Below are 19,162 nucleotides of genomic sequence, written 5' to 3'. Positions count from 1 at the left end.
TCTATTGGTAAACTGGGTAAATCAAGATGTACAGTAACCTAGATGTATTCACAATACAGGTGAATGCATATTCAGTAGGAGTGTGTATGTGCATTGAGATATTGAGTTTGTTTTCATGAGGCTACAGATGAAAAAACATCTGTTTACCTTGCATTTGGGTCTTATATTATGGTACTGATCATGCGTAGAATAACCAATCGCTTATTTTATAAAACTGTGCATTGTCTCTTTAAGACCCATGATGTCATTCACACGCAAAGTCAGTCCGAGGCTCAAGCAAAGATGATCTTGACTGGGAGAGACGTGAGGCAGGGGAGACGGTGTACCGTGCACACTAACACACACACGCATGTACGCACGCAAACACGCTCGCCTGCACAAACACACGCACATTTATACAGTGCCTTCAGAAAGTATTCACGCCCCTTGACATATTCCACATTTTGTTGTTAAAACATGAGTAAAAATGTGTTAAATATATGTTTTTCTCTCACCCATACACAAAATACTCCATAATGACAAAGTGAAAACATATTTTTTAAATGTTTCCAAATTGATTGAAAAAGAAATACAAAAATGTCTAATTTACATAGGTATTCACACCCCTGTGTCAATACATGTTAGAATCTACTTTGGCAGCGATTACAGCTGTGAGTCTTTCTGGATAAGTGTCTAAGAGCTTTGCACAGATGGATTGTACAATATTTGCACATTATTAAAATTCTTCAGACTCTGTCAAGTTAGTTCTTGCCATAGATATTCAAGCCAATTTAAGTCAAAACTGTAACTAGGCCACTGTGGAACATTCAATGACGTCTTGGTAAGCAACTTCAGTGTATATTTCTCCTCGTGTTTAAGGTTATTGTCCTGCTGAAAGGTACATTTGTTTCCCAGTGTATGTTGGAAAGCAGACTGAACCCGGTTTTCCTCTAGGATTTTGCCTGTGCTTAGCTCTATTCTGTTTATTTTTATCCTCAAAAACTCCCTAGTCCATGCCGATGACAAGCATACTCATAACATGATGGTTCGTATTCCTAAGGCCTTGTGTTCAGGACATAAAGTTAATTTCTTTGCTACATTTTTTGCTGTTTTACTGTTGTGCCTTATTGCAAACAGGGGACATGTTTTGGAATATTTATATTCTGTACAGGCTTCCTTCTTTTCACTCTGTAATTTAGGTTAGTATTGTGGAATAATTACAATGTTGTTGATCCATCCTCAGCTGTCTCTTATCACAGCCATTGAACTCTGTAAAATTGTTTTAAAGTCACCATTGGTGAAATCCCTGAGCGGTTTCTTTCCTCTCCGGCAACTGAGTTAGGAAGGACTTCTGTATCTTTGTAGTGACTGGGTGTATTCACCATGCTCAAATGGATATTCAATGTCTGCTTACATTTTTTTACCCATCTACCAATAGATGCCCTTCTTTGTGAGGCATTGGAAAACTTTGTGGTTGAATCTGTTTTTGAAATCACTGCTTAACTGAGGGACTTTACATATAAGTGTATGTGTTAGGTACAGAGATGAGGTGGTCCTAAAAAAAAATTATGTTATGCACTATTATTGATTTTTCATTCATTAGTAAACATTTCAAAAAACATAATTCCACTTTGACATGATGTGGAATTATGTTTAGGCCAGTGACACAATATAAATGTAATCCATTTTAAATTCAGCCTGTAACACCACAAAATGTGGAAAAAGTCAAGGGGTGTTGAATACTCTTCTGATGTCACTGTATCTACTGTATTCTCAATGTCTTGCGTATTCCCCTATGAAGACAAAACTGGAATTCAAATGTGCTATTCCAGTAGTTGTTGGGATCTCATAACAGACTATTTATTCATTTCAAAATAAGCTCACCCTTTCCAACATTATTGTTTTCCTGTGTAAAATAGTACTTCTAATAGGAAGCAGCACCTCACCACTGTAAGTGAGGAACCAAAGGACTGTAAACAAATTGCTTTCACCTCAGTAGACCAGGTTTAAGTCCCTCTATCCAGCCTTTCTTATAAGCTTACATGTCCCTGTGGCACCGGCAGAGAGATGAAATATGGCCTGTGAGCACTGCTCTGGTGGTTCAGTGTCGTCTTTTTGCTCTGCAAGGAGGATTAAATGCAATACAAGCCCCTTTTGGATGTCCCAGAGAGCCCTGTGAGAGGGAGTTACCGCCTTGGTTCATGTTGTGAAGATATGATGTTAACTTCTCAGCCATACTTCCATGTGGCATTACTGCTGTGCACTGGCCAACTGAAATATGTAGAAAAAAGTATTTATTAGAAACTGTGTTGGGGTGAATGTAGGCACTGGGCCTAGCATGTTAAAGCAGCAATCAGCAGTAGAAACAATAAAAAAGCATCCTCCTCACCCTTGTGTCGGTAAAAAGCTGAGGTATTCTATGAATGCAAGGACTGACCATCCATGACATCAAAATTCTAATTTTAACCATGTTTTTAGGCTGTGCAGTATTACATTCACTTTGTTTACAAACATTGGAGTAAAACAAAGCTTATAGTTTGGGTTCTGATGGGATGCGACAGCTAAACTAAGCTCATGAGGCATTATATATTCTTCAAGAATCAATGGGTACATATCATTCATTTATAAAGAGGGTGGTACTGCCAAGCCACTCCGCTATAAGACAGGACTGATTGATGCTAGGGCTCATTCCACTATCTTTCTTCTGTGGAGCTTGCGTCATACAGACAAGAATTTCTCTTACATTTGTTGGAGTTTAAAGGTTTTGTTACTTTACAATATTTAAGAACAAAACATGGCCTGTCTTGTAACACTGTACACTGTACTGCTTTGAGTTGTTTATGAGTTAATCAACTGGCAATACAAAACACTTTACCAGACTGCTACAAGGACATTTGTCACCCAGTAATCGGGCAGAACCACCTGCACAATGTCTGGGTCGTCATGCTACTTCAGTTGGGATGTATCCATTTATTCTGCTCTCAATAACCTGCAAAGGTTATGAACAAGCTATAAAATAAATCCCATTTCGCCTGCTCGTTTGTCATCCCTTGGCCACTTCATTTTCACAGCTAATTATCTCCAGTACAGTGATAAATATGTGTGGTGATTGTCTGTGGCACCCTCATAATTATACCCAGCTCTGATGATGGGGAGTAGGGAGAGGAGGGGGGTGGGGGGACGTCTGCATGGAAACTTTGATAGAGAACCAGTTGGGCATGTGTGTAACTGGTCTCTGATAATATTAAATGCAACGCACTGCCTTAGTCAATTATCAGCGAGTCGCTACACTACAATACAACCTAAAAGGGTTTTTCAACTGTCCTCATAGGAGAACCCTTTGAATAACCCTTTTTGGTTGCAGGTAGAACCCTTTTAAGTTCCATGTAGAACCCTTTCCATATAGTGTTCTACATGGGAACCAAAAGGGTTTTCCTATGGGGACAGCCAGAGAACCCTTTTGGAACCCTTTTTTCTAAGAGTGTAATGCAGTAACTACAGCCATAGCTGTACAACTGCCCTGCTGGTTACTGCCCTGCTGGTTACTGCCCTGCTGGTAACTGCCCTGATGGTTACTGGCCCGCTGGTTACTGGCCTGCTGGTTACTGTCCTGATGGTTACTGTCCTGATGGTTACTGCCCTGATGGTTACTGGCCTGCTGGTTACTGCCCTGATGGTTACTGTCCTGATGGTTACTGCCCTGATGGTTACTGTCCTGCTGGTTACTGCCCTGATGGTTACTGCCCTGATGGTTACTGTCCTGCTGGTTATTACCCTGCTGGTTACTTGCTCATCTAGCAGGTTGGACTGTGTTCCTGACAGAGTAATGTGTGTCATAATGGGGTTAGGGACCAAAGGCCAGCCACACTGTCGTAATTGTCAGAGCGCAATGGGATCCGATTCAGTAGGAAATTGGAGCAGAAATGGATAATAAACAGCTTTAAAACAAGGCAATGATTGGATGGATTCTCCATTACTGCTCAGAATGATGCGTTGAGAGGAGTGTTTCTGATTGCTCTGCTTTTAAAACGTAATGTGGGTGAAAGCATACAGTAGGCATGTCTCTAAATGCCTATCATTTGCAGTAAATCCCTTAAAGCTGAGATCCACATAAAGGGAAACAGCGCCACTGGCCGCCCCAGGCATATTTAGGGGTTCAACAGCGTAGCTGGTGAAACCCTATTGTATCTGTTGGCATTCATCATTACTGTTTTCATTTTGTTTATTAACCTTTTTCTGCAGTGGGATAAATCAGGGTCACATAGGCTTTCTAGTTATTCTTAAACAAATCTACTTAGAAACAAAAGTATGCACCTCACACACATGGTTGTGGGCGTAAAAAGTTAAGTGTTCATCCCATTACACTTTATATACTGTACATCACAGAATACTGAAATATAATAAAACCATATGACCTTAGAAACACCGGATTTTTGTCAGGTTTTTTAAATAATGAATAGAGGGTACATCAGCTTTAATTCATGTTTGTTTAATAAAGGAAAACTATACATTAATAAACTACAAAACAATGAAATGTGAAAACCCAAAACAGCCCTATCTGGTGCAAAACACAGAGACAGGAACAATCACCCACAAACACACAGTGAAACCCAGGCTACCTAAATATGGTTCCCAATCAGAGATAATGACTAACACCTGCCTCTGATTGAGAACCATATCAGGCCAGACATAGAAATAGACAAACAAGACATCCAACATAGAATGCCCACTCAGATCACACCCTGACCAACCAAAACATAGAAACATACAAAGCAAACTATGGTCAGGGTGTGACAATAGATTGTAGTTACCATCAATGTAATATTCTGCATCATTTCCAATCCCCCATATATGTTTTTGTTAATATATATTATACATTCTAGGCCATACAACATTATCGGCCATGAGGCGATTTGACTGCAGCAAAGGGTTACGCAGAGAAGAGGAGCACCAGTGTTGTAGTAAAACAAATGTTACAAATTCTTTCCTGATCTATCGTGCATGTAATGATGTGCAATGATGTCAGAGGGAAATAAAACAGTGTTCTTTGTTTGAAGTAACGTCTTTGTTGTTGTAATATGGCAAACGGATGTGGCTGTTTCACCGCTACGGACTCCAACTTTAAACAGACTCCAACTTTAAACAGACTGAAGAAAGAGAACAGCAGAGTTAATTGCGGGGTTATAATGACTAAGTCATGTTACAATGAAAACAGTGCTGTAATCTTCATTATTGCTCTGCCCATAATATGTATGGCAGGTGATGTAAATTATATTGGATTAGTTTAGGCAGAGAAATTGAGTTTGGAAGCTGCAGGCTATTTATAATATGACTGCATATTTTTTGGCAGCAAATACAGTGTGTTCGGGAAGTATTCAAACCACTTGTCTTTTTCCACATTTTGTTACATTACAGCCTTATTCTAAAATCAATCTACACACAATACCCCATAATGACAAAGAAAATGTGTTTTTAATATCATGTATGCATATGTATTCAGACCCTTGACTCAGTACTTTGTTGGAGGCACCTTTGGCAGCGATTACAGCCTAGATTCTTCTTGGGTGTGACGCTACAAGGTTGGCACACCTGTATTTGGGGAGTTTCTCCCATTCTTCTCTGCAGATCCTCTCAAGCTCTGTCAGGTTGGACGGGGAGAGTCGCTGAACAGCTATTTTCAGGTCTCTCCAGAGATGTTAGATCGGGATCATGTCCGGGCCCTGGTTGGGCCACTCAAAGACATTCAGAGACTTGTCCCAAAGCCACTTTTGTGTTGTCTTGGCTGTGTGCTTATTGTTGTTGTCCTGTTGTCCTGTTGGAAGGTGAACCTTCGCCCCAGTCTGAGGTCCTAAATGCTCTGGAGCAGGTTTTCATCAAGGATCTCTTTGTACTCTGTTCACCTATCCCTCAATCCTTATTAGTCCTTATTAGTCTCCCAGAGAATCTTGTTTCTCATGGTCTGAGAGTCTGTAGGTGCCTTTTGGCAAACTCTAAGCGGGCCATCATGTGCCTTTTACTGAGGAGTGGCTCCCGTCTGGCCACTCTGCAATAAAGCCCTGATTGGTGGAGTGCTGCAGAGATGGTTGTCCTTCCGGAAGGTTCTCCTATCTCCGGAGAGAAACCTTGGAGCTTGGTCAGAGTGACCATCGGGTTCTTGGTAACCTCCATGACCAAGGCCCTTTTCCCCCGATTGCTCAGTTTGGCAAGGGTGGCCAGCTCTAGGAAGAGTCTTGGTGGTTCCATATTTATTCTATTTAAGAATGATGGAAAACACTGTGTTGTTAGAGACCTTCAATGCTGCAGACATTTTTGTGTACCCTTCCCCAGATCTGTGCCCTGATTCAATCCTGTTTTTTGCTTTGTCATTATGGGGTGTTGTGTGTAGATTGATGGGGCAAAAAAATATTTTATACATTTTCGAATTAGGCTGTAACGTAACAAAATGTGGGAAAAGGGAAGGGTATGAATGCTTTCCAAGTGAACTGAATGAGCTAAAGTTGCCTGGCATGTATTTCAAACATGTAAGTAAAGGAAGGAACACTAGCCAAAGTTAGTAAGCTCTCATATCCTTTATAATTATGGAATTTCATACAATTGAAGTCTACTTCCTGTTTTTCTGCTTCCTCTTTGTCATTCTGAATAGACCCTTAACCTTTTGCAGATATTATTTACAGTTGACTTACTCTTTTTAAATTCACGAACCTGAGAATGAATCATTATGACAACTTCTAAGTGTCACAGGAAACGTGCGAATGAAGCAAGGTGCAACACTCCCTAACACGTCAGGGACACTGACAAACCCTAGATATAAGAAAACAGGGATGTTAATTAGAAGTAATACTTGATAGATACCTGCTCTGTTCCTCTTCACATGTATTTGCGGCAAAAAAAGTATTATTATGGTATTATGATGACTTGGCTTCTGCAAGGCACTGCTTCCCTAATGAAATTGGTGCAATACTGCTCTGACCACAAACTCAATCTCTTTAATCAATAAAATTAGCTGGATGTTTATTTCCATCTACACTGGAGAACTGTTCTAATGCCTCCCGGTTGAAACTCACATCTTGTCTTGAGTGTTTATGCAGAACACAGCTCAGAGTTGAAGCATGTCTCTCTCCAAAGCAGTCAAAAGCTGTGTGATAGAGGGATTTTGATTGTCTGGGAGAAAGAAGACACTGGTGTTTTGATTAAATGACATGCATGGTGAAAAAGTGGAATGCAACAAGTAATTAGGAGTGTTGAAGGGTGATCTGTCCTTGGTGTCCTTCAGGATAGGCCCCCTGTGGGACCACTGGAGGCATCTGGTCATGTATTCTCAGGCAGTCAGCAGAGTCCCCTGCAGCCTAACTATTGCTATTGCCAGCCTTCCATATTGATCTAGTCCAAAGTATTCATGATGGCATTTTGTCCGCGCAGACTGAGGATCCATGAGCGTTCAAAATTCTAATCAGTTTAAATGCATTCTTTATTCTCGGTGCTACCTGGCATTTTATCATTATTTGTCCTATTACTCCACACGCATAAGGGAATCAATAGGAACAGCACCTGCGGCCAAGTTGCCTTGCTGAACTAATTGAAGAAAGAGTGTTACAGATACAAAATCTCCAGGTGGTTCCCAATGCAATCAGAGAGAAGCACACAACCATTTAGCCACAGCTGTGATATTCGATGAAGGTGGCAAATATGAAATATGGAGCCTGTATCATGTGTGTGTGTGTATGTGTGTGTGCGTGTATCTGTGCGTGCGTGCGCTTGCATATGTTTCTAGGTGCAGGTGTGTGGACTGGTCCTCTAGGGCAGGTGTGTGGACTGGTCCACCAGGGCAGAGTACGGGATGAGACTAACAATGAGACTCGTGGTCGGTACACTCATCATACTCATCTCCAGGGGGCCTGTAGAGAAAAATAGAGAAAAACATTTAAGAGCTGTTGCTCAGGAATCTTTGGTAACGCCAAACGTCATTGTCTCTTGTAATCATTAGAACATCAAATGTGAATTCATGATTCCAGGAATATCTTAGAGGTAATCTAAACTAATTTGAAAAACACATCTGATACTAATTTAATGAAAGCATTATTGGCGGAGACTAATTTCAATCCAGTCCAATATGGCCCTTACTTAGCTCTATTTTATTCAATTTCCACGCAGCTAGCACGCTTATTCAATTAGCCTCCAAATGAAGTTACTGTGGGGATGCTAGATCCATCTGCTTCCCGGATTCAGTTGGGTGCTTTTTAGTGTCCCCCGGCCATCACATCTTTAAACGAACAGCCCTCCTTTGAGCCTGGATAATGCTACACCTCACCTTTCATTATCTTCTCTCTTCTTATCTTCTAGCACACGTCGGCCTCATCCCCCTGTCTCTTTTCTCCTCAACTGATGCTGGATGTTTTTATTTTATTTATTTATTTTATTTATTTTTTATCTTTGAATGATTGATTCATGAGTTTCCAGCAGAGAGAGAGAGAGCCTTAATCTCAGGGATCTGTAGGAACGTACGGATTGAAGGCGCCTCGACTCAAATCAGTGCTGCCCAGATTGCCTCCTATGCATTCTACATGTCTATCTGGCTGTTTCAACATATATCAAAGCCAATCTCCCACTCCAAGACCAGACTTGTATCCATATGCTTATCTCATTGCTTTTCTATCAGAGATTCTTATTGAATATTCACAAGTAGATGGAGCACCTTGTAGATGTAGCATCTTGTCAGTCACACACGATGATAATATGATTGATCTGGAGCTGTCCATTTTAAGAAAGTGTGCAACACTAGAGGGAACTAGGTATAGATCATATTAGAGGACTTGCTTGGCATTCACAGTTTGTGTCTGTCAACAGTCTTTGTGTGTGCGTGTGTGTGTGCGTGTGTGTGCGTGCGTGTGTGTGTGTGTGCGTGTGCATGCATGCTTCACACTTGCGACTTTTAGCACTCACAAAGACCACTAAGGAAAGAGAAACGTATAATCAACTTGTAATCGATTTTTTAACAAAATTAATGGCTGCCCTTTATCCCAGTATAGTAGATGAAAAGAGAGTACAGACATACTACTCTGTGCCTGATCTGTAAGTCTTAACCCTGTGTTAACCCTGCCACCTGCCAAATCCAACGTAAATGCTGTTTATGAGAATCACATTGGGTGTAATTTCCAGCGTTCTCTCTGCTGTTGTAAGACCAAATCAAATCAAAGTCTATTTGTCACATGGGCCGAATACAACAGGTGTAGACCTTACTTACAAGCCCTTAACCAACAATGCAGTTCAAGAGTTAATAAATATTTATTAAGTCAAGTAAAGTAAAAAAATATATATATATATTTCAAAAACTAACACAGTACATTTGCATAACAATAATGAGGCTTTATACAGGGGGTACCGGTACCGAGTCAATGTGTGGGGGTACAGGTCAGTCGAGGTAATTTCTGACTGCATCCCAATAATCTATCCTTTCTCCCAAAGAGTGCACTTGTTTACTTCCCTTCATGGATTTAAAAGGAAATAACGGATACTATAGCCCATGCCTACACCAATCCAATGCTTTTAAATGTGTGGGGATTAGTGAACGGCTGCACACTTCAGGAGAAAGCAGATATTACTTGGATACGCCCCGTGGATTTGTGTCTCTCTCTACTCTCCAACAGATATGGGACACGACACACTGAACCAATGGAGTCCCTCCACACTGTCAAAGCTGGAAAGAGGCAGTGCAGTGAGTTATTTCCATTAAATAAACACACACAGTGATTTATTAGACATACAGTGATGATTTAAAAATACAATTACAAAGGATGAATGGGTGCTTTAAATGATCTGCCAGCGTGGTTGATTCCATGGCCGTTTTCTTCCACCCATTTGATTTGAGTTAATGAGACAAGCAGAGTCTATCTCTAGCCCATCCCTAGAAACATGGAATTTATTTTCCAGAAGGATGTAGAATGTTTACCTTTTAATAACTGGATTTGATCCAAGTTTTCTTTTGGAAATTGATCCCCCGCCTTAATTGTGTTTTTATAATCCATTCTGTCTGTCTTTTGTCACCCAGGTGAATTTATGCTTAAATCTTCTTCTCAAGCACTTAGCTTGGGCCCGCTGGTTTTAATGATGTATGGGGGAAAAAGGCTCCCACTAAATGAAAAGCTGTCAAGTCTTTTCAACTGTGTGTGCTGTGTCAAATTCACTCTGATCACAGTCGTCTCTCCTCAAAGGCACTCAACAGTTTTACACCTGCATGTTTTGGTATAACGTTTTTTCACATCAGATAAAATCTCATTTTATTTAACAGTGAAACGCTTACTTACGAGTCATTTTCCAACAATGCGGAGGTAATGATAAAGATACGAATACAAAAATAGAAATAGTGACAAGGAATAAATACACAGTGAATAATGAATAACAATACCGAGTAAAAATAACATGGCTATATAAAGGGAGTACCAGTAGGGAGTCGAGGTGCAGTGGTACGACGTAATTGAGGTAGCTAAGAACATATAGGTAGGGGTAAAGAGACTAGGCAACAGGATAATAAATAGACAGTAGCAGCATATGTGGTGAGTGGGAAAGTATATGTGTGTGAGATTGTGTGTTTGTGGATGTGGTGTCAGTACACATGTGTGTGCATGTTTTGTATATGTTGTGTTGATGTGTCAGTGTAAGCATGTGTGAGTGTGTGGGTAGAATCCAGTGTGTAAAGAGTAAGTACAAGAGAGTTAGTGCAAAAAAAGGGTCAATACATGTAGTCCGGGTTGCCATTTGATATTTAGCAGTCTTGTGTAGCAGTCTTATGGCTTGGGGGCAGAAGCTGTTCAGGGTCCTGTTGGTTCCAGACGTGGTGCACTGCTACCGCTTGCCGTGCGGTAGCAGAGAGAACAGTCTATACCTAGGGTGGCAAGAGTATTTGACAGTTGTTTGTGCTAAGTTTGGCAAAGGAAACAGAGTGAGGTGAGGAAAGGAGGGAGGGACAAAGGAAGTGTGATGCATGCAAATACCAAGGACATGAGAAAATAATTGGCTCGAACATTGACTGCTTTGTAGTGTCCTTCGATTTACAGTTTACTGGAAGGCTTAAAACTACCACTCTGGCTTGAAGATGCACAATTTTATTATCTCATTTTTGACCAATATTGGGAAGCTGTCACCAATATTTCTTCACAATTTTCTCCACATAGCCAAGTATTTCCACTCAACACTTGACACTTTTTTCCTAAAGTGGATTCGGTATGCGCCACAACTGTCACTGAACCTTTGCTCTAGGAGGGTGAGGCGACATGTCGCACTGTTAAAAGCAGTGCACACAGGTCGATTTGTCAGAGCGAGCAGGAAGTTCTGTGTTGAACTTTGCATGTCTTGCACTTAGCTCATCCCAGCAGGGGCTGGTCTCACGCCAATACAGCCAGTACTGAGCCTTTAGTATCTCCAATGTGAGTTAGGCCCCGAGGCAACAGAGGTGTACACACCTCTTACTTGACAGAACCCACCTTTTGCCATGTCAGTGCTCAGCGGAGGGCTTATGTGATTTGACATCCCGCTGCCTCAAGTGGAAACGGTAGTCATTGAAGGAGTTGGGATTGTGTGTGTGTGTGTGTGTGTGTGTGTGTGTGTGTGTGTGTGTGTGTGTGTGTGTGTGTGTGTGTGTGTGTGTGTGTGTGTTTTGTGTGTGTTTGTGTGTGTGTGTGTGTGTGTGTGTGTGTGTGTGTGTGTGTGTGTGTGTGTGTGTGTGTGTGCGTGTTAGGTGTTTCACTCTTATATTCCCATGTGGTGTCTCCCAGTTGGACTAGCCTGAGTGTTGCCTGGAGTTGGAGCCAAGACTGTGATTATCAGGTCATCAGGCTTAAGCCTCGACACGACCACCTCTTCAACAGGCTTTCCCAGAGCGCGTTTGGCCTGTTAAATCCATTGAGGTGGTGTTCTAGAACATGCTTGGAGCCTCTTTTGTGGGTTGCTAGGGGATTCACAGGTCGGGATCTGTGTTGACTCAAACAGTTGACATATAGAAACTCACACACATTTCTCCCTTCATAAAAATAAACTCAACAGCATTATACTTGCATGTCTCGATACTATGGTGTTTTATTCAAATACAGGGCCCCTTGCTAAGATACAGGAAGAGACACTCCTTTCTAGTTTTCTGAGCACAGATGTCACGCTAGGGAAAACCATGGGAATTGGCCTATTCCTCTCACACCTCTGCTTTAAGCTTTAACGATGGCGGCCCCAGTTTGGGGTTGATGGGCCATGATATCATCCTGTCCAGTCCACATCCCTGCACGAACTGTACTTACAGTATACTAACCTGGCTCCTGTCCTATGCACTGTGTACACTCCACACACACTCACAAACCCAGGCACACACACAAGCACATGCACACTTCCCTGCAGGATAGAAATTGGGTCAGGTTATATGAGCAGTGTAGATTAAATGAGTCTTCAACACACACAATTAAATCAGCACAGCTTGAGGGGGAGCTAGCTGCTGTCTGCTGCTATAGATGTATGGTATGGAGCAGCAGAGGGGATAACTGTGTTCCTCTACAGCAGTCAGCCCTCAGACAACACCACCACTTCAAATATGGACATGGGGATTACACGTCGACTTTCATCTTAATGAGCAGACGAGGGAGTTTCTCTCTCTTCCCTTACTCTCTCTCTCTCTCTCTCTCTCTCTCTCTCTCTCTCTCTCTCTCTCTTTGTCTGTGAGAAACACATGCATATGTCGCCTCTTAGCACCATGACACAAATTCTATCACCCCCAGGTGTTGCAGGGGCAGTGCTAATTAATTCTCCAAAATACATTTTGTGAATACGCAAATGTTTTCCGCAGTTGGGGGAAACGGGCTGAAATGGACAACAGGGGTTGGGGGTTGGGACTCTTGTGTCGTCTTCTACTCCCCCGAGGAGAAGGAGACAGAGAAAGAAAGGAATGCTGGTATTGTTTTTTGTGTGTCTTTCTCCACCACAACCATGCAGAGGTTGCTGCAAAGACTTCAAAAGCCTCCGGTGTGCCAGGGTTAAGTGTGTTGGGGGAAGGTTGGGGGGTTGCCTGGCTCTAACAAGCTTATCTCACCCTTTAATTTGGTTTGGGCCATCAAAGTGTTGGGAGCTGGCTGCGCCAGAGGCGGTCGTATTTTTTGACCGCTACCTGTGACAGCAATTACAGGTTCCCCTTCAAGCGTGCCTTTGTTTTGGTGGCAGACTCGACTGGTTGGCCAGAATGAGATTACCTCTGCGCTGTGCTCTGCTTGGAGGGTAATCAAGCATTACAATGTGATGTGTCACTCCTTTTCTCAATGAGCAGCTTCCCTCTAAAGCTGTTTGCAATTATTTTAATTATAAAAGAGAGGTTACCATAAACGTATTTATATGCACCATAAGACCATACTGTAGCCCCCACCCCCCAGAAACAGACATGAACACTTTGTTAAACAAAGAGGACGAAGGGTCTTTCAATTCTGGTTTTGAAGGAGTTATCTCATGAATAGTGTAGCAAACGATTTAAGCCCATGTGTATAATCTCCTACATGATATCAAGGTAAAGTGTCCTTGTACCAGGACTTAAATTAGGACCATAACTGTGCAACTGACGTACTACCGCAGAGAGCGAACCCATTTTATGTTGTTTTCAGAACCCGAAGAGCTGGCTGCTTACTCCATATCACGTAACTCTGTTTTATAAGAGCACAGAAAGATTGACAGCAAGTCATGGCTTTTCCTCCTTAAAAGTCACAGAGCAGGCCTGAGCCTGCCTGCCTGCTCCTCCAACAGGGTGTCTGTAGTGAAAACTTCTATGACTCCCTGGGGATTCACCCCGAAGTCTGTCAGGAGCTGGGAGGGTTGAACAGGACTGAAGGCATGCTCTGAAGCAATATCTGGGCTTCATGACAGGTGTTGTGGAGATGTGAGCTCATGTGCAACACGCGCCATAGTGAGACATGTTTGTGTGTGTAATGCATTGTGAAATGTTGTATTGGGCGGCAGGTAGCCTAGCAGTTAAGAGAGAGTTGGTCCAGTACCCGAAATGGTATTGGTTTGAATCCTGGAATCGACTAGGTAAAGAATCTACAGCCTACATGAATCCTAAATGCTCACTCTGGATAAAAATGTCTGCTAAATGACTAAAAGGTTCATGTAAAATTGTATTGCAATGCATAATAATATAATGTCTGGAATGATGTACAGTAATGTAGAGTCATGCGAGGGTCTTGAAAACATGAGAGAGAAGCCACACTATCACATACTCACTCTGACCAGACTAATCGGGATAATCTATGGGCTCCTGCTGCATGTTGTAAATTCAGTTTAGGAAATCCAGCTCTCTGAATCGTACTTCCCCTCTCTCCTTTTTGACCGCAATTCTCTCTCTGCCAATATGTTTTATTAGTAACTCAGCCTGTCCTCTCTCCAGCACGTTCATGGGACTTGTTGTCCATGGATCTGAAAAGACGTTATAGACATTAGGTCTTGATACTTTGCCACCACATTTTGGCAATGCAACTGCAGAGAGTTTGATGATAGTGGTCAGCAAATGTTGTTTTTTTACTCTTATACTCTTATCCAGCGCAACAAGGGTTAAGTGCCTTGCTAAAGTGCATATCAACAGATTTTTCACCTAGTCAACTTGGGAATCGAACCAGCCAACTTTCAGTTACTGGCCCAAAGCTTTTAACCGCTAGACTTTCTGCCGCCCTGGACTTCTGGATCATTTGTGGTCTAAAACTATTTATGGTTCCTCTTTTAAAACTGTCATCCATGGTTACTATGTTGAGCTCTAAGACATTACCTGAGAGTGCAATGTCAGGCAATTTATTTGATCCTTAAGCCACGCATTAAGGTGGTATTTTTATTGTCATGTGTAAGAGATTTAAAGGATCTTATCGTTGACAGAATGCAAAATGTATGACCCGGACATTACCTGTTCTTCTCCCTGGTTCCTCTGTGGGATGCAACCTGGTATGATTAGGGACTCAACATGCACACATTTGTTTGTTCATTTCCTCAGATGCAAGGCTATGTTGATTGAGGCTAAATTATGAAAGATAAAGTGAAAACACCTATAAGTCCATAATTCTGCTCAGATACTATAGATACATTTTCCCTCAATGCACAGTTCTATACTCCAGGGATACCCATCTTTCATTCAGTTTGCCTTGCTCGCAGGTTCTTCCACTTTAGATTCAAACAATGTAATGTTTTTGGCATTGTGAATTCACATACATTAGTCATTGAGCATAATCAACGCATAATAAATATAGAGATGCTAACCCAGACAAACCATTGACTTAATTGGTGGTAATTGCATGAAATCCTGCATGGGCTTGGTGATAGTAAAACAGATAGTTATGGTACATTCTGAACATGGTTGTTATTGCGTGTTAATGTCCAGGCTTAACACAACAGCCAGTAACATGGACTGTTGTGTTAGCTCTAAATAATGAGGAATAATTGAACCTTAAAAGTAAATGATGTAACAGCTACACTGTTTACTACCAAGCCCTTTGATGTAGGCTACAAATGAGAGTGTGTTAAAACATTTACCCATATGATGCTGCCCGGCTCTCAGAAGCTGCAATGGCCGGCGATTTCTGCTCTGCTGAGGAGAGGCCTTGTTGTTCAATATGCTGTGAATAATTGAAGGTTACTTCTTGCAACCAAATGTACAATGTCTTTATAAATCGTCTCTGGAGATAAGAAGAGAAAAGATGCTGACGGACTGGATGGAGAAAATTCAGCATCACTGACACTTTGGTTTAGCTGAGTCAGAGAGGTGACTAAGTTTATTTCTCTCTCCCCTCCACCCCACCCACCCCATTCTTTATCTCCCTCTCTGTCTCTCAGGTTGACATGCTCCTGCCTACTAAAATCACCGGCATCATCACCCAGGGGGCCAAGGACTTTGGCCATGTCCAGTTCGTCGGCTCCTACAAGGTGGCCTACAGCAACGATGGAGAGAGGTGGCTCCTATATCAAGATGAAAAACAGAAGAAGGACAAGGTGAGCCATCCACACTCCATGAAGATAACCAAACTGCTCCATTAGAAAATACATGGAACACAAACACTGCATTCCCTGAGTAATGGAAGGAACAGTGTCTACCAGAACTCAAGCAGAAGTACTAGCAGTTATAAAAGCCAAACAATATTTCAACATTCAGCAGTAATATCCCAAATGCATCCAAATAAAAATGTCCATTATGAAAACAAGAATAGCACCCCATTGAATGAAATAGTAAATGAATGGGAGAAGCAGAATGAATGGAGAAATGTGTTGTGCAGCCTGTAGTTGTCCAGATCTGTCCCTGTCTCATCTCTGTGTTAGCATTGCATCTTCTTATCTCGGGCTCCAGCACAGCTTGCTGGGGCCTCTCTGCCGCTGTCTCGTCTCCTGGATCAGATAAGGGCATGTTGTCTAGCAGTCCTGGTAGGTACACTGCCCGAAAATGTGTTTGCGGTCCTTCAATAGAGTACACGTGTTCGTTCCAATCACCCACGCCAGCCAGCGGAAGGGAAGGAGGCTGTGGCAGGCTCCCTGCTATCAGGAGAGCAGCAACACTACTCGGGCTGTTGTTTTAGATGAGGCCTGTTTACTTTGCTACTCTCGGTGTGTTGTTTAAAGATAAGGACTTCATGGTGCTGTTGCTTACGGACTTACGATGGTCAGAGTAGAGCTAACCTGGGAGGAAACACACCTAAACACACACACAGAGATCTCTTTATTTATTAAATCCTGTAAAACACACTGGCAGCTTCCAGTCTCTGTTTAACAGAATATAGTGAACTACATTTTCCCAGAAGCATAAATTCACCAAATGAGCATAATGACAAGTGATCAAATTAGCTGTTTTATACAGTCAAATGTTGTTTCCTGAAGCAGGCTGTCATAATGGGAGAATGGCGAAGATAAGGGTTCTAAAACAGATATATAATGGTAACTTGTTATGTCACATATCACCCTCCAATGGGCACACATCAATTTACTGTATGCCCTCGTGCCAATATATGGTCAGTTTAGCGGCCCATGCCTGACAATACTTCTCCATCCGCTGATTGAATGCCTCGCTTGAGGAGTTTATAATTTCAATGCCCAGGATGATCTTTGGATGCAGGCCACCGCGTTTTCAACCAATCTCAATTTTGAGCACTGGAAGACTTTCAAACGTTTGTCAAACCTGGCAGGACCGAGAGAGAAGAGGTAAAGGAGACAATGGCAGGATCCTAGTAACCTTTTGTTTTGAAATCTATAGTTCCTCATTTGTAACGATAACCGTAGACTAAGAATACAGCGATACTATATAATGGCACATTCATATGCTACATATGAAATAACTATTAATGAACTATGCAAGTCACAACAAAATATTCTATCAAAACATCCTAATTAGTGACCTTAATTCGAAAACCCGCAGACCCTTGGCGCTCCGTAGAATGAGTGACACGTGTTTTGGAGCATATTTGTGAGCAAGGCCTGGAGGGCTGTTAATCAGTGTGTCCCAGGACAGAGCTGTGATGAGCTTTCCAGATATATTACTTTTCAAGGTGTTTCCGCCTCTCAGGCATTTAATGCTAGAGGACGCATTAGGCTGCCGGACTCAAGAGGCATTTCCTGTTACGCCACAGGCTTGGAGAGGTTGGTCGGGCTAAGAGCCCTGCGTGTGTGTCTATGAATTCATGCATGACTGTTTGAGAGAGAATCTGAGTGTGCGTTTGTATGTGCACATTCATGCATGTGTGTGTGCAATACGGAGAGTCTGCGAACGTTTGTGTGTCTGTGTCTCTGTCTGGGTGGTGGTCTGGTTGGGCAGAGTGACTGAGCCTTGTAAATATTCTCTTCAAGTCTCTCCCCTCCTGAGCCTCAATGTGGCAGAGACCGAGAGGAGAGGCCTCGGTCAGCATACAGATACCCTTGGACACAGACACTACCAGGGACATGGCTGCAGACACTACCAGGGACATGTCCACAGACACTACCAGGGACATGGCCACAGACACTACCAGGGACATGGCCACAGACACTACCAGGGACATGGCCGCAGACACTACCAGGGACATGGCCGCAGACACTACCAGGGACATGGCCCAGACACTGGCCCATGCCCGCAGACACTACCAGGGACATACCCACAGACACTACCAGGGACATGGCCACAGACACTACCAGGGACATGGCCGCAGACACTACCAGGGACATGGCCGCAGACACTACCAGGGACATGGCCGCAGACACTACCAGGGACATGTCCACAGACACTACCAGGGACATGGCCGCAGACATTACCAGGGAAATGTCCACAGACACTACCAAGGACATGGCCGCAGACACTACCAGGGACATAGCCGCAGACACTACCAGGGACATGTCCACAGACACTACCAGGGACATGGCCGCAGACATTACCAGGGACATGTCCACAGACACTACCAGGGACATGGCCGCAGACACTACCAGGAACATGTCCACAGACACTACCAGGGACATGGCCACAGACACTACTGGCTGTCACTCACCTAGATGTTGCATGTATTTATAAACCATACATTCCGTCGCTATCTATCTGTCTATCTATCAAACAAATGCTTATTCACACAGGACCACATACCTCCATTTATACACTGACACATGGAAACACTGACACACTCACACATTGATTTAACACAAGCAGACTCGTCAACATGCAAATCCTCACACTTGCACTCAAAAAAATGTACACATTCAGTGATAGCACCATCTTCGCAGCAGCCCACCGATCTCACTGCGGATTCCAATTTGCCAATATTTGCAGAGTACGTTGATGGGGGAAATCAAGCACAGAAGTAATTGATTCATGTGTAATGGTGTTCCACTTAGGTGCCAAAGGGTTAATTAGTCAGTGGACCTGCCAATTCCCCTCAGGTCAGAGGGTAACAGCATGTTAGATGGCGTAAATACAATCATAGTTTAAGATTAACCACTAATAGCTCTCGTTTCCTCCCCCTTTGGCAGTGCTCTGTACACCACCACATCTGAAACATGCGGTGAAGGGTCAAGATTAGCTGTGATTCGGTCTATATTGCCTTGCCGCTTGAAGAAGTGGTTGGCTTGCGGATGTGAATTTGATTGAGCGGAACCAATGAAGGCAAGGCTGAGCTGAGATTGCCTTGCGTCACCCGAGCTAGCCACAAGCTACATAAGAGCTGGAGTTTGCTAGGCCTAG

General features: G+C 42.7%; 1 protein-coding gene across 2 annotated transcripts in view; it reads left to right on the top strand.

Annotated features, from left to right (window-relative positions):
- Positions 1-19,162, top strand: part of LOC112247249 (EGF-like repeat and discoidin I-like domain-containing protein 3) — a 199,342-nt gene that overhangs the window by 167,626 nt on the left and 12,554 nt on the right. For both annotated transcript variants that reach the window (XM_042320362.1, XM_042320361.1), the window contains exon 9: positions 15,811-15,966. In XM_042320362.1, coding sequence (XP_042176296.1) covers positions 15,811-15,966 — 156 coding nt within the window. The remainder of the gene's footprint in view (positions 1-15,810; positions 15,967-19,162) is intronic.

The sequence above is a fragment of the Oncorhynchus tshawytscha genome, linkage group LG04 (genome assembly GCF_018296145.1).
Source record: "Oncorhynchus tshawytscha isolate Ot180627B linkage group LG04, Otsh_v2.0, whole genome shotgun sequence".
In the NCBI taxonomy this organism is placed as follows: Eukaryota; Metazoa; Chordata; class Actinopteri; order Salmoniformes; family Salmonidae; genus Oncorhynchus; species Oncorhynchus tshawytscha.
This window is presented reverse-complemented; position numbering and strand designations above follow the sequence as displayed.